The 15,382-nt window shown below is 33.8% G+C and overlaps 1 protein-coding gene across 9 annotated transcripts; it reads right to left on the bottom strand.

The window, feature by feature from the left end:
- Window positions 1-1,170: 1,170 nt before the first annotated feature.
- On the bottom strand, window positions 1,171-6,500 carry LOC122275361 (transcription factor-like protein DPA). Of its 9 annotated transcripts, none has more exons than XM_043084373.1 (11): window positions 6,327-6,500; window positions 5,625-5,868; window positions 4,901-5,064; window positions 4,664-4,734; window positions 4,420-4,463; window positions 3,718-3,780; window positions 3,478-3,618; window positions 3,260-3,328; window positions 2,233-2,331; window positions 1,691-1,761; window positions 1,171-1,609 (listed from the first exon to the last, which is right to left on the bottom strand). In XM_043084373.1, exons 2-11 carry the CDS (start codon window positions 5,631-5,633, stop codon window positions 1,438-1,440), a joined length of 903 nt encoding a protein of 300 aa, XP_042940307.1. In that variant the 5' UTR covers window positions 5,634-5,868; window positions 6,327-6,500; the 3' UTR covers window positions 1,171-1,437. The 9 variants fall into 9 exon arrangements, with proteins under 9 accessions (XP_042940307.1, XP_042940308.1, XP_042940315.1 ...); XM_043084374.1 differs by having other exon boundaries at window positions 4,901-5,055; XM_043084381.1 differs by having other exon boundaries at window positions 4,901-5,068; window positions 5,621-5,868; window positions 6,327-6,499.
- Window positions 6,501-15,382: the final 8,882 nt, after the last annotated feature.

Here is a 15,382-nt window from a genome sequence, read left to right as displayed (position 1 = left end):
TAATAAAAGCCCGAGAAGCTGGGCAAAGCACCCCGGGGTGCTGAACCCAATAAGTACTCTGGCGGCCTAAACAAGGGTTACCGACTTGAACAAATTGAATACAGATGCCTGATTAGGGACAAGTTGTGGTTCTAGGAATACATGGCTATTCAGACGAGGGAAGAGGGAGACACGCCAACTTGATAGGACTGAACTCTAAGGCAACACCAATCACGCTACATTAATTACTTCATCAGAAAGCCACACCTCATTGAATGAGGCTGGTATGGGAGACCCCATGAGTACACCCCTCCACTCAGTCGCAGGTCATAGGCCTCTAACCCCAAACTAATGTATAAAAACAACTCCCAAACACCGAAAAGGATGGGGACTCTCTAAACTCTACTTGTTACAATTAACCTTGGATTTTTCCATTTTGACCTTTACTGACTTAAGTATCGGAGGCTCTGCTAGGTTGCCACCCTAACTGCCAGACTTAGGAGTTTCTTTGTGTTTACAAGTTCAAAATTGAAGCCCCAAGCTGGCGAGAGCCTAGCCCAAAAACGTGTGAAACACGATGTCAATAGATACCTTCGGGCAAAGCAAAACAGACACATCACATATACAATATACAATACTTTCATTATATCATAAGAACTATACTTTTTCAATTCTTGAGAATTTGCTGATAGAAATATAAAAGTTGATCAAATTTTTCAAAGAATGCAAAATTTAACTAGTTTAGAGATTGAGAAATGAGGCAACTCGCTTGCCCGTTATGCTTGCAATATTGAGAATATTGAAATGTGGCAGGATGATGTCCTAATGTTTGTACCCCAAGTTATATTGCTTGACAAGAACAATTTATAATGTTTTCTGTTAATGATATGTGTTTTCCTATAATAAAAAAATACTAATTAAAACTTATAAAAACAATTTTTAAAAACATGACATTTGTTTTAATAAAATGGGACCATTGCGTCATCCATTCCATAATTAAGGAGTATTCAATAATTTTCTGGATCCCTTGTTATGTCGTCGTCCAAGACATTTGAAAGAAGTATTGCGCAAAAATTAGAAATCCTTGAAGCTTTTTACTTTACTGGGCAGGTTTGGTAAATGAGAATTTTTATCTCAAACTCAAAGTTCTCATATAATTATTACAATTTTTCTAAATTTTCACACAAAATATAATAAACAATTCAACTTTTTCAAATCTCAAAACAATAACAATACAAAAAAAATAATATTTTAAAATTTTATCTCAAACTCAAAATTCTCATCTCTACCCCATAAGTGTGGAACTCAAGACTAATCTTACAATGATCACCAACGTTTTAACGCTGACTGATGCTGAAATCTCCAAAACATTTTAAACAATTAGGAATATATACACATTGGTAGATTCCCTTTTTTCTTTTGGACAGCAAATGTACTTATATTTCAGGTATAATAAATTCATTTGAGATGTGTTTCAGAGTTCCAATGAAATGGTTTGGTGCCTCGAGGTGTGACTGAGCTTGAAGACGAGTGAGCAGAAAAACTTTGAGAAGCATCTGTACTTTCTGGCTGTTGGTTGTATCTCATTAACTCCAGAATATAAGCATCATCATGCAATGAGAAAGGTGTACTGTCAAACAAAAACAATGTAACAAGTCTGAGATTCATGGCAATCAAGTTCTCTTCCCTGTAAGGAAAATCAATGGTGTACCTATTGAAGTCAAAGTGAACCAATTGCATGTCTTCAGAAATCTCTATCTCAACAGTAGCATGAGGGCTTGTCTGGAGAGAGAGAGAGAGAGAGAGAGAGAGAGAGAGAGGGGGGGGTTAAAGTCAGGCAATGCACCACCCACATCAACAGAAAGCGTAGAGATCAATTCCTATCACCTAAAATGTATATCTGTACATTTCCAAAATCAATAACTTGACTTTTACATGCATTTGATTAATAACATGAAATATTTTTTTTTTCAAAGAGAAAAGAGAGAAAAATTGATTTGTAGTTTAAGGGGAATGAAACTTTCTAGAATCTTCAACAATTTTGCAAGGAAGAAAAGAACAGGGACTCATCTTTATTTATTTAACTTAAAATCAATACGCCTAACTAATTTTCGGTACATCCTAATCCATAAACAAAATAAGCATGTACTTCAGAAATAGAATCAGATGGGAATGTAGACAGTAAGGCTATACATTTCTCCTTTAGACTAATATGTAACAAACACAAGGAAACTGATGGTAGAAAATATATACCTGAACCAGAATAAATGGCAAAGAAAATCCTTCTGGAGATGCACTTCCACACTTGAGTAACCGACAATTGCGCGTCAGCAAATCTTGGAGACCTACAATCTTTATTTATTTTTTTTATAAAAGTCGAAACATTCAAATACAGAGAAATAATACATTTATGCCACTTAAATGATTAAGAAAGATAAAATACAAACTTTCCTTACAAGAATAGAGAACATGAAATCAGATCAATCCATAGAGTTCAATACTTGACCTACCCTCTCATCCAATTGCCATGAATGTACACGTTTAACACAACAATATTGCTATATATAACCCCAATATCATATGGATATAGGTATAGCTTATAAATTGTGCATAGTGTTGTTAATCTCCTATTGATTATAGCTTCTATCTAAAGTCCAAGGAGCATCTCTTGGCTAAAATATAAAGCCCTACTTACTGGCCATTTTGTTTAGCTTTTGGAATAAAATAATAAATTCAGAAAGTACTCCACTCACATAATGTATGTCTAAAGATTGAAACAAACTAAGAAAATCAATTAAATGCTCCTAAATTTACACTGGAGACCCCTTCAAAAATATAATTACATTGCAGACGTAATTATTTATTTCTCTTTTAAAGCAAGGGATCTCGAGATCATACTAAGTAGTACATATGAAGACAAGGATGAAAGTTAATAGACTTTATGAGAGAAATTAAATGTCCAACATAGATACCATTATTTGTTGAAAGAATAAATAAAACTATTTTTTTTGGGCCTCGGGTGTCCGACTAATCCTAGGGATGCACAAGCACTGCAAGGAGTTGCCCACAAGTGCACTTTAGATAATTCAAGGGGAAATTCTCCAGTCAGATAACCCTAAGAGTGTGAATGCAGAGTTTTGAACCCAGGACATCCAGTTTATGCGGCTTGCCCTAGGACCACCACGCCACCCCTTGGGATTGAAAGAATAAGTAGAACACTGACACAGGAAACTTCTTGTAGGTAACGGGAATTTAACAGTAATTTCCATGGCACTGCTACCTTTTCTTCTAGACCTTTCAAATAGGCCACTTTCTTTCCAATCTTTTTCACCAGCCTAAGTCGCAATGCCTGTGAAGATCAGCAGCAAAATTAACATGATTGGATTATAGAAATATTATGGGGTTCTTTAGTACATTAATGTTTATGTGACAGAGAGGGAGGAAGAGAGATCTATAATTGTTGTATCACTCAAATGGTCGAGGAGGCTGCACACCAACCTTAATCTCTTCCAAATCCTTTATATGTGTATTTGGTAGTCCCTTCCAATGGATTTCCTTTTTGTCTCCGGCAATAATATCCAGTGCCAGAAGAACATTTAATGCATCATACACCCGTCGTCTTATGTTCTTCTCATCAGACTGATTAACCAAAAAGATCATTTTGCAACACAATCATAAAGCTTCAAGTGAAGCAAATGTTCAAGAATAAATATTTAGAATTCTTGAGTTGAATTGAACCTCTGAAGATGCTGCTGCATCATCACGTGCTCCGGAAAACTCTGCAACGATTTCATCTGCGACCTGAACCTCACCAATCAATTCACTAAATTCAAAAATTTAAGGCACAGGAGGTAATCGATCAAACAAGCAAGACTCTTCTACTAATCCTAGTGAAAACAAAAGGCCAACCATTGTTGGCCAGTCATTTGGCGTAAGTTTATTTAGAGAAGTGGAAAACATATTTCCACATAAGGTCTCTCTTCTCTTTTCTTTCTGCTAGGTCGCCAGAAGGCCCATTGCTTGATTTATAAAGGAAGAAAAACCAAAAGCCATTTATATTCTCCATGATACATTACCCAGCTGTTTGAGGACAACACACAACAGTCTACAATCCTAAGTGAACTCCCACAATCACTGTACAGTTACTAATAAGATTCAACTTAAACATTACAATTCAGGCTTTCAACCAGAACTATATTTTTTTTTATTTGGATAGTCATAGTGAACTCCCACAATCACTCTTATATCTTCATTGCCAGAAAATGTTTTTTGATAGGTAGAGCTAATAGTGAACTCCCACAATCACTCTTATATCTTTGCCAGAAAATAAGAGCTTATCTAATTCGATTAAGGAGACAATTAGTGCATAGAGCAGCTCTTAATTCTCTTCCATAAAGCTTCTTAAATAACTTTAATTCAAAATTCAAATATAAATTATACCTCATTATATGTTGTTCTAACCTTGCTCTCCAACTTCTGACAAACTGGAAAAGAGGAAAACGATGAATTATGTGCCCAGCAAAGATTTACTTGTAGCACCATTGACCATCATTACTAAAACATACGACCATTGGAGTTCGACATTCCTATTTTGGATAGATTTTAAAGCTGAACTGAGAGAATAGGCTAAATCACGAGATTTAAGAAACACATACGGAAGAAAATCATTTTGGGCTATACAAACCAATATTACTGAACTGGCGCAGTCCTCCACCCTTAAGTCTTGATTCTCTTTTCTTCTTTGCTGCTATGCTTCTGTTTTTAAATAAAAAGAAGAGAACACAATCAAAGCTGATAAGAACACAAACAAACAATTAACTTGTTCCAGTGTAGGCATGCCAATTATTGTTTGTCACGCAAATTCTTGAATCAAAATACTCAAACAGAGTCACTTCTTTTAACTGAAAAGCAAGATGCTAACCCCTCATTCAAGCTGCTGGCATTCTCATGATGGGAAGCCATATTTTTTGTTCCATGGTTACTCTGGCAATCAGTTGACACATTACCACAACTCATTGAAGATGCACCTGGACCTTCTCCACTGGATGTTTTCTGATTCAAGTGGCCAAATTGTATCTGGAGTACCTATCTTCCATCAGATTGCAGAAGTTACTTTACTCACCCTCACTCCTCACTCCCCAAGCAGTATGTTGTAAGGAAGAGCTGTATATGCTATGTTTTCAATCTCTTGTTTCAAATTACAATTTAAGAGGAAAATAAAAGGCGAGAAAGGAATTTGATGATAACAAATGTTGTAATTATGTTCTTTTCTGAAAGGTAGACTTCTGGTTGTGTATTGGAATTTGACGGATTTAAAGGTAATTTCATAAACAAAGCAGTTCAAAATGCTTTCCGGTCTCTTGTATCCCATCCACATTTGGGTTGAAACAAAAATTGGGCCTTGAGAGGAATGGAACTGATTCCGAAAAACACTTGTATACGAGGGAATGGTGGGTTCCATTCCTCCATCTCCCTTCCCAAACAACATGCAAATTGGGTGGTGAAAACGTGACTTCTATAGAATTTTTCTAAAAAACTTATAAGGAGTTTCTATTGATAATAATAACTCAAAAAAAGTTGAAAGGAGGCCTTGATAGCTGGCACAAAAAGATAAGGATCTAAACTTAATATACTCCAATACCTACAGAGATCATGCTTTTCAAGTCTGGGATGATAGAAGTGGTCAAGAATATCTCTTTGTTTGAGATAACGACGTTGTTTTCAGTCCCCTGTCAATCTCCTCCCATCCGAAACAATTTGCACCTGAAAACTGGTGGTGCGGCCGACAATGATCTTCTTTTTTTCAATGGATTTGATTTGGCTATATTCCCATTAATATCTTGCACATTTCCACATGGCTCATTGTAGAATTTGTTCTATTGGCAACTCCTACAGATGTCCCAATGTGATCATTTTACTCTCGGAATAAAAAAAAATAAAAAAAAAAAATCGACTAACTCATTATCAAATGAATAAGTGTTCCCTTCACCATCCTATTAGCCTACCCAAAATTTGTACTATTGTGGCTGATCATGATCTATCACCATTAGAACCATTGCCTAACATGCCTCAGTCTCGAGCTTTCGGAGATACAAACCAGTAGAGGGGAAAGAGAACCCAACTAACCAGATTCCCGGCCAAAAAGGAACGCCATCGGAGACAAGATAGCGTGTAGAGAGAAAAACAGAGCAGAGCAAACTCTGTACTTGGAAATTCCAAATTTTAAATGAAGTGAAAATCTTCCGAGAAAAAGAAAAAGGGAAACCCTAAACCACATGGCATCCATGCAAATATACGTTGCGGTTAAATTTTGAAAAATATATAGACGAGGGAAAAGAGCGACGTACCTGACGATCAATGTATTCGTTCTCCCGAAAGATGGAACCCTAGAAACGTTAACAACATGTTCTTATGTCTTCCCGCTACCCGCAAACTACGAATATATCCCACCGGAAGCGTTCGAATTCAAAATGGCACGGTGCTCAACGACATGGCCAAATTGTTCCTCTGGATCCGTTTGTATTGAAGTTTTGGCTAAAGTTCAGTCAACTTTTTTTTTTTTTTTTTTTTTCAGTAATGTTAGATATAAGAAAGATTTTATTTATAAGTGAATACACACTATATATTGTTGTTGATGTGGTAAATTTTGATTTGTTAAAAAAATTTATAAATTTAAATTTTACAAATTTACATTATGTCACATCAATAATATGGATAATATATTATATCTATTGTATTGTGAATAGAATGACCCTAAATCTTTTTTAATAAGTGTTATTTAAAAAAAAAAAAAAAATTGTATACACATTTGATCATGATATATGCTCATATAAAAAGTTTAGAACTTATATAAACTATAGTTAAATTTCATACTATACTAGTATGTATTAATCAGTAGAAAATAATCATGTATTTATATTATAATATAAATATACTAATATTTTAATATATGTAAACATCATATCATTAATAACATAGATAATACGTAAAACCGAAAAAATCGAACCGATCCGATATCGGTTCTTAAATTTTCAAAATCGGTATATACTAGTTTGAATGTATATAACTTAGATTTTACACCAAATCTTGACAACAACTACACTCTTAACTTAATGGGGAAGCTGAGAACTTGGAAGATAGAACAAATCAACTTTTTGACGTTTTCATTACCCACTTCTGCATTTGTGTTTTGAGTAATTATCTACATGACCGATTTGTTTAAATGACTTTTCATCTTCATATTTGACCGATTTTATGAATAAAACACCTGCATTGAATTGGTTAAAGCCTTTTTATATCAATTTTAAGCTACAGTATTTTCATCTCTTTTTTCATCTTTAAAAAGTCTTGTAGCACGTCCAAATTCTTTCTTTATTATTTTGGCTCCTCTCTCCCGCGGTCCTCTTCCCTCCCGCGTATCACAATTCACATCCTTTCTTCTTCCAATTTTTTTTCTTCTTTTTCTTCTTCTTCCGTCTCCCGTGTCTCTCCCTTCTTGCTTTTCTTCTATTTTTTTTTTCTGTTCTTTCTCTTCTTCTTCCCCCTTCCTGGCACGCAGCTCTTCTCTTTCATCTTCTCTCGAGCACGGCACCGCCACGGCTTCACTCCAACGCCGATCGCCCAACAACACGGTAAAATCCGAAACCCTAACCTTGATTCTTTCATCTTGATTTTGTTGTTTGGGTTTGATTTTCTTGATGTTGTTGGGATTTGTTTTGTGGCATTTTACTCTGGTTTTATCAGTTAAGGCATATCCATTCCGTATAAAAGACACCGATAGCCGTCTAGACCTTCGAACTTCTGCTAAGCCTGTTCTCCAATCTTGATGCTTCCATAGAATTCCATGGTCCTCTTCATGCAAACATACACAATTTTCAATCGTTTCAACACCTCCGGTGAAGTTGGTAAAGTGGGCATCAAAGTATTTGATATATCCCAAACAATCACATCCCTGTGAATCATAGTATTGTTTCATACCAATCAAGTTACACTAGAGGAAATAGTAAACTTTCATAGAAAATAAATATGCAATAAGTAACAACTATAAACCTTTTTAAGAGAGTGTTCATTTTTTCCAAGGCCATCTTCCCCTGCATCAAAGGCATTTTTTCTGTAATGCGGATCATTGGGATCTCCATTGCATCCAACCATCTCCACAAAACTCAACCTGTGGGCCACAGGCCTTCGACTTCGACTACCATCAATGTATGCAACAGAATATATAACCAAGCCCTCTCTAGGAGTGAAACCAATGCGGAAGCTCCACTGCCAACAACAACAAAACATAGGAACTTTACTTGAGTTTTTGAACTTAGAACAACAAAAGTTATATTTTCCAACAAAAATTATATATCATAATCTGGAAAAACAGCACCTGCCTTCTGCCATTAGTTTCTATGTCATTAGTTCTGAATTTGTTAAAAATGTGTTTCATCAAGGTGGCATCATCAGTACTACCTTCTCACACGTACACAAAGACAGAAAAAAAGGAAACTTAAAGTTAGTGGTAGTACACATATATAATACTTCCTTAGATATCCTTGCAAAGGAAAGTTAAGAACATCTAATATTTCAAACTTAGATTTCCTAGCTAAGCAAATATTTCATATTTATATTTCCTAACTAGTCATTTTTGTCTCAAATAATCCTAAACAAACATTTGTTTTTTTTTTTAACTGACTAAGTGATTCAGCTAATGCTTTATACTTAGAAAGTCATGTGCTCCCAGTTTCTATATAGTATAGCTTATGTGGTATTTACCTTCATTAATCAAGCTGCATCGATCTTGGTTGACATAAAGGAGGTACTCTAAGTTTTTTACAATGGGTACTCTGAATTTGTTGGTTTAACGTGGTCTAGCCGTGCGTGGTTTTGATCTATTTTGGTTTGATGGTGGTACCAATTTGCAAGTGCACTCTCTTTTGATAGGTAATCACCATAGACGTATTGGGACCATCTTTCATATTGTTTCAATCTAAGAGTTGTCCTGAAGGCCTCTTTCTCCAAGAAGGTAGGCCTCTTTGATAGGTATGTTATTTTGTATTAAACTTTGGACAACACTTTATGTACTGACCTGTTATTGGAGTTATGAGTCTAATCCTGATTTTGTACATGAATATTTGAATCCAGGATGGAAACCACATTTGATGAAGATCCCTTTTTTACCACTCTGTTGTAAAGTGGTGAACAAGGAATCTCTAGTACCCTGATGACTAGCAGCCATGATAATGTTGGACTCCAAACAACACAATTGGCAGGTGAAAAAAGGCCACCTAGTAAGAAAACACAACGAGGTGTGTCTTTCACCGTAGAAGAGGACAATCTGCTCGTGTCAGCTTGGCTCAATATTAGTGTGAATACTATCCAGGGGACAGATCATAAATAACAAATGTGGGAGAGAATTAGTGATTATTACAATGAGTATAAAAAGCCTAGCATGGAAAATCGTTCTAGAGGGTCATTGACCAATCGATGGTCGGTGATCCAAAAATGCACAAATAAGTTTTGTGCTGCTGTGGCCCAAGTAGAATCATTGCATCCAAGTGGTGCAACAGAGCAGGACAAGGTATGAGTTTCTAACTAAATTTGATTCAAGAATTTTTTTACTGAAATTTTATTATCACATTCTCACTACATTCGCATATTTAGATTGAAAGAACCAAAATCTTGTATAGAGAGACTGAGAAGGCCACATACAACATGGAACATTGTTGGTGTCTATTAAGACACCAACCAAAATGGTAGCAGCATGTTTCCATATTGTCAACAAGGAGGAAACCACATGGGAAACGCGCTGTGTGACGCCCCCAAATTCCGTTTGGGATCGGACGAACATTTGAAGCGTCGAGACATGCAACACAAGGTTACCTGCCCCCGTTCATGACATATAAGATGCAATGTTCCTAACATGCATATAACATGATGCAATATTCGCAGCGGATAATTTTTTTCTTTAGCAATACTATGCACCAAATTGAAAATATTCCAAATGCTTAAAACATACTTCATACATAAAGACTCATTGAACAACTAAGATCATAACACTAGTCCAAAATGATTATGATCCAAAAAGTACTAGAGATGCAACTCCATCGTACAAGTAGTAATTTACGTTAACTACTATATTAACATTGACGTCGCACCGTCGCTTAGTCAACTGTGTCTAGCTGATTAGCTCCTGATTCTCTTTCAGGTCCTGTAACAAGATCTACCATTCGGGGGGAATGGTAGTTGGGACTACCAAAGTGAGATTTGATTACAAATATCAGTAAGTCAACAAAAAACTTCCACACAAGCTAATGATGCATGGATGACAGTAAAAGCATAAATGTATAATCAAATTCATAAGTAATTAAAGCATAACTTGGCGTACAACATAACATAATTGACATAACTTAAATTGAAACATGAACTGAACTTGACTTGACATGAACTTGATCTGAAACTTGACTTAGCATGAATTTGCTATGAAACTTGAATTAACATGAACATGATATGAAACTTAATTTATCATGAACTTGTTCTGAAACTTGACTTAACATAAAAAATACATACTCCACAGTTGTTGTGGCCCCATATATTCTATGTGTAAATACATACTCCACAGTTGTTGTGGTCTCATGTATTCTACACAAACTTGACTTAACATGAAAAATACATACTCCACAGTTGTTGTGGCCCCATGTATTCTACGTGTAATTACATACTCCACAGTTGTTGTGGCCCTATGTATTCTACACATCACAATGCAGTTAAATACATACTCCACAGTTGTTGTGGCTCCATGTATTCTACACGTCACAATTGCTGTGTCTCATGTAGTGTATGCGTCACAATTGTTGTGACCTCATACTTCGTGTGCCACAGATGTTGTGGACCCCACGAAACTGAATGTACTCAAGATGAAACGTGACTGGAATACGAAAGGTGAAGTCCTGACGTAACATAACGTGACTTGAACATAACTTGAAATACATGACCAACTTGAGATAGAAACATTTCGTAACATGTCATAACATATAATAGACAACATATTTAACATGACATACTTGCAATAGTGAATATTATATGACTTGACATACATGTAATAGATGACATACTTAGCATGACGTACTTGTAAGGTACAATAATACATGACAGAATATATTATGTAACAGATAAAAATTGATAACAGAATAAATTCTGTATAATAGACAATTACGTGATAACTTGGCATGGCATTACATATATGATAACACACATACATACACTGTAGTTCCTTTACTTAGCACACATACACAGTAGACTGTTAGTAAGTTAAAAGCTAACTTACCTCGATCTCCGCATTTCTTATAAAACCTTAAGCGCGATCACGAGGAACTGTAATTAGTGATTCTAAAAGTTAGCACTAAATCACTAATAAATTGAAATATGTAAAATACTAATTTAAAGAGTAAAATTTTCATTTTACTCTCTGCATGTAGGAAAATGATCGTTTTACCCATAACTTAAGGATTTTGCATACTAACTCCAAAAGTCACCAAAATTTACATGAGGCATGTAAATTTTATCCTCAATTCAAATATCAATTTAGAAAAATTTAAAACTAATCACAACTATTAAAACTCCATAGGAACGAAATTCTCATATGCTATTTCTATTGATTTTTGTTTCCAACTTATTTTGATCAACCTTTTGATCTATGACTTATAAATATGTGATCTTCAAACAAAACCATCACATGGTTTAAAAAGATATCCTAAAACATATATAAGCTTCTAATTCAAGATCACATGGTTAAAAATTAACCAAAATATAAATTTAGCCAAGAACATCCACACTTTGGCTTATCTGAATATCTTTTTACATAAAATTTCATATCTTTAAAACTAACATCAAATATCTTCAAAATAATAATATAACATGTATATAAGATGCTTAGGATCCTCCAATAAAATTTCATATCTTTAAAACTAACATCAAATATCTTCAAAATAATAATATAACATGTATATAAGATGCTTAGGATCCTCCAATAAAATTATCAAAGTCATTGGAATAGGTTTAGACCACCAAAGAGTTAAACTTTCTCTAAACAGAAACTGTTTTTCCTCTTCCAGTTTCTAAGTTTCTAAATCTAAGAAACTCTTTCATTAAAGCCTTTAATCATGCAAAAATCCTCAACCAATAGTCATATATACATGTTAAAAATACTCTATAAAAATTTCGGACCCATATTTATCGATTAGCTTGGTCAAAAACTCCAAACTATAACATATTTTCCAGTTTATCTCCTAGAATGACCTTTCTATAGTTTATATAAAATTTGACTGACCAAATGATTTTCAAATAGGACAAATAAAATATCCACGTAAATTAGACTAAAAAAGAAACAACTTATATGAATGAGACTTTATGATAAAACACTTACAAAAGCTTCAAAATGGGCGTGCAAAAGAACTCCTAAAATCGGTCCGAAAGAGAGTGTTTGATATTCTTTTAATGGAAAGTGTAAATGAAGATAATTTCGTGGGAATGGGTGGCTGGAGATACTTATGGATGAGATATGGAAGAGATGAGGCTGGAGTAAGAGTTAAGTGTAAGACTCTCTTACCTGAAGTGAGAGTTAAGTGTGGGACTCTCTTACCCGAAGTGAGAGTTAAGTGTAAGACTCTCTTATCCAATAATATCCACGAAATTAGCTTAAAATATTTGAATCCAATAATATCCACAAAATTAGTTTAAAATATTTTTATCCAATAATATCTACAAAAATTAGCTCAAAATATTTTTATCCAATAATATCTACAGTTTTGAACAGACGTTTCGTCCGAAAATATGAAAAAATGTTATTGCGCCATAAGACCTTAAATAACCCTCCGAGTCTAATGGCACAAATCATAATACATTTTGACACTTCTAACTATCTTCAATAATCAAAAATACATTTCGGATACCATAGTAAATAATAACACTAACTATGTAGTTAGACTAAAACCTATACGATTAATGGATTCGTGAAAACTTATAGGGTCTTCACGAGATTCCTAAAACTAATAAAAATTTCACAATTAAATTTCTAGCGGGCTGTTACACGCTGCCATTGCGGACTTGACTCCACTAGGAGACGACACTTTAGATGACAATATAGAGGTCATTTCTGAGAGACCTCCAGGCAAAAAGGTTGCGAAAGAAAGTGAGAGAAAGAGGAAGGCTGGAGAAGCTTGTGATGCTGAATTTGCTGAGGCCTTAAATGGCATGAGAAATGACAGAGCCATATACATTTCTGAGAGAAAACAAGAGATTAGCAAGAGTAATTCTGTGGCAATAGCTTTACTAGTGGAGAAAAAGAGGAATAATGATATGTTAAAAAGGAAGATCGATATGAAGTTAATGAAATTAGATCTTGCTGGGATGAATAGAATGCAGCAAGAGTACTTCTTGAATATTCAAAAAGAGATCTTCAAGGAATCACAGAAGCGATTTTCATCTACGTCTTCACCTCCATCTCCACCTCCATCTCCATCTTTTGATTTTAAAGATGTGTAGTCATCTTTGTTTCAACATGTTATTATCTACTTAATATTATTTTGTTAATAGAAACACAATTGGTTTTAGTAGTTGGGCAGCCACATGTAACACCACATGTGGCTGGGCAGCAACTATTGCTAACTATTTTGTGGCTTTTTGTTGGACTGTTATGTAGGGCTGTTGGACAGACTTTATGTTAGAGATACTTGTATTTTGTAGGGCTGTTGGGCCGTAATTATGCATGTAGATGCACACAAGTGTTGTTGGAGTTAGAATATTGTCAAAAATCTGATGTTGCTGATGCACATAAGTTGGGTTGTTATTTTGGGCAGCATTAAGTTGTCACATATAAATGTTGGGTTGTTATTTTATTATATGCTGGTGGGGGGTTATTTTCTCATGTTATTTTATTATATTTTGAGTTTATTATATTATAGAAATGGGATTATTATGGATTGTGTACATATGGAATTTTTTTTTTACATATGAGATTTTGTCATCTATATACATATAAGATTATTATATTATAGATTGTTTGATTATGAATATGAAAAGGAATATGATTATTGGAGGTTATATCACATTAGAAAAATAAAATAAAAAAGTAATAAAAAAATAAAAATTATAAAATAATAATATTTTATTATTATAGAGAATGTGATAGCTAATCCAATGTAGGTTTTAAAAGTTAAGTGATTAGCTAAAAAATAAAAAGTTACATATTTTTCAAATTTCGAAGATTAGGATAGCCAATCCAATGCCAATGCTCTAAATCTTTTTTAATAAGTGTTATTTAAAAAAAAAAATTGTATACACATTTGATCATGATATATGCTCATATAAAAAGTTTAGAACTTATATAAACTATAGTTAAATTTCATACTATACTAGTATGTATTAATCAGTAGAAAATAATCATATATTTATATCATAATATAAATAGACTAATAATTTAATAACATCATATTATTAATAACATAGATAATACGTAAAACCGAAAAAATCGAACCGATCCGATATCGGTTCTTAAATTTTCAAAATCGGTATATACTAGTTTAATAACATCATATTATTAATAACATAGATAATACGTAAAACCGAAAAAATCGAACCGATCCGATATCGGTTCTTAAATTTTCAAAATCGGTATATACTAGTTTGAATGTATCTAACTTAGATTTTACACCAAATCTTGACAACAACTACACTCTTAACTTAATGGGGAAGCTGAGAACTTGGAAGATACAACAAATCAACTTTTTGACGTTTTCATTACCCACTTCTGCATTTGTGTTTTGAGTAATTATCTACATGATCATAATTTTTTACAACATGGCATTTATTTACATGATGGGTATATCATATTTTCAAATTTTAAAATTATTTAATAATTATTATCAACTAATTTTAGGTGCCAATGACAGCCCTACAGTTGGAGAAACTGTTTTTTTTTTTTTTTTTTTTTCAGTTGAAGGAATGCAAAAGCAGCACTTATGACCATCTTCCGAGTGAACCAAGACCTGATTAGATATATCTTCTTATATATAAAAGTGTTAATCTGTGAATGAACAGTATTTTATATTACAACATTTATTCCCATTTTGCCTCTACATACATTTCCAGATCCCCGTTACCTCCCTCAAAAGCCTCAATCCGATGAATAAATGGCCTTGAGACCCACCTTTATACCAAGTAATAAATAACAAAAAATTCATCACAACGACATGCAGTACTAAAGTAGTGGTGTGACTTTTATTAATTTAAATAAAGAAAATAATTTAGTCAATTATGCAAAATTATATTAAATTATAAAATTATTTTTATTATAAAATAGAATTAATGGATTCTATGAAATTATATCAATTTATAGGTTTATATTTTTGTTTAAGTATCT

The sequence above is a fragment of the Carya illinoinensis genome, chromosome 9 (genome assembly GCF_018687715.1).
Source record: "Carya illinoinensis cultivar Pawnee chromosome 9, C.illinoinensisPawnee_v1, whole genome shotgun sequence".
Classification (NCBI taxonomy): domain Eukaryota; kingdom Viridiplantae; phylum Streptophyta; class Magnoliopsida; order Fagales; family Juglandaceae; genus Carya; species Carya illinoinensis.
The sequence above is the reverse complement of the archived record's forward strand: the minus strand, read 5'-3'. Positions and strand labels throughout refer to the sequence as shown.

Excerpts from the sequence above, each read along its gene's own strand:
- LOC122275361 (XM_043084373.1), bottom strand. Across the intron at positions 3,329-3,477 it reads AGGATTTGGAAGAGATTAAG|GCATTGCGACTTAGGCTGGT; the intron begins GTTGGTGTGCAG and ends TGATCTTCACAG. Across the intron at positions 1,610-1,690 it reads GTTCACTTTGACTTCAATAG|TACACCTTTCTCATTGCATG; the intron begins GTACACCATTGA and ends TTTGTTTGACAG.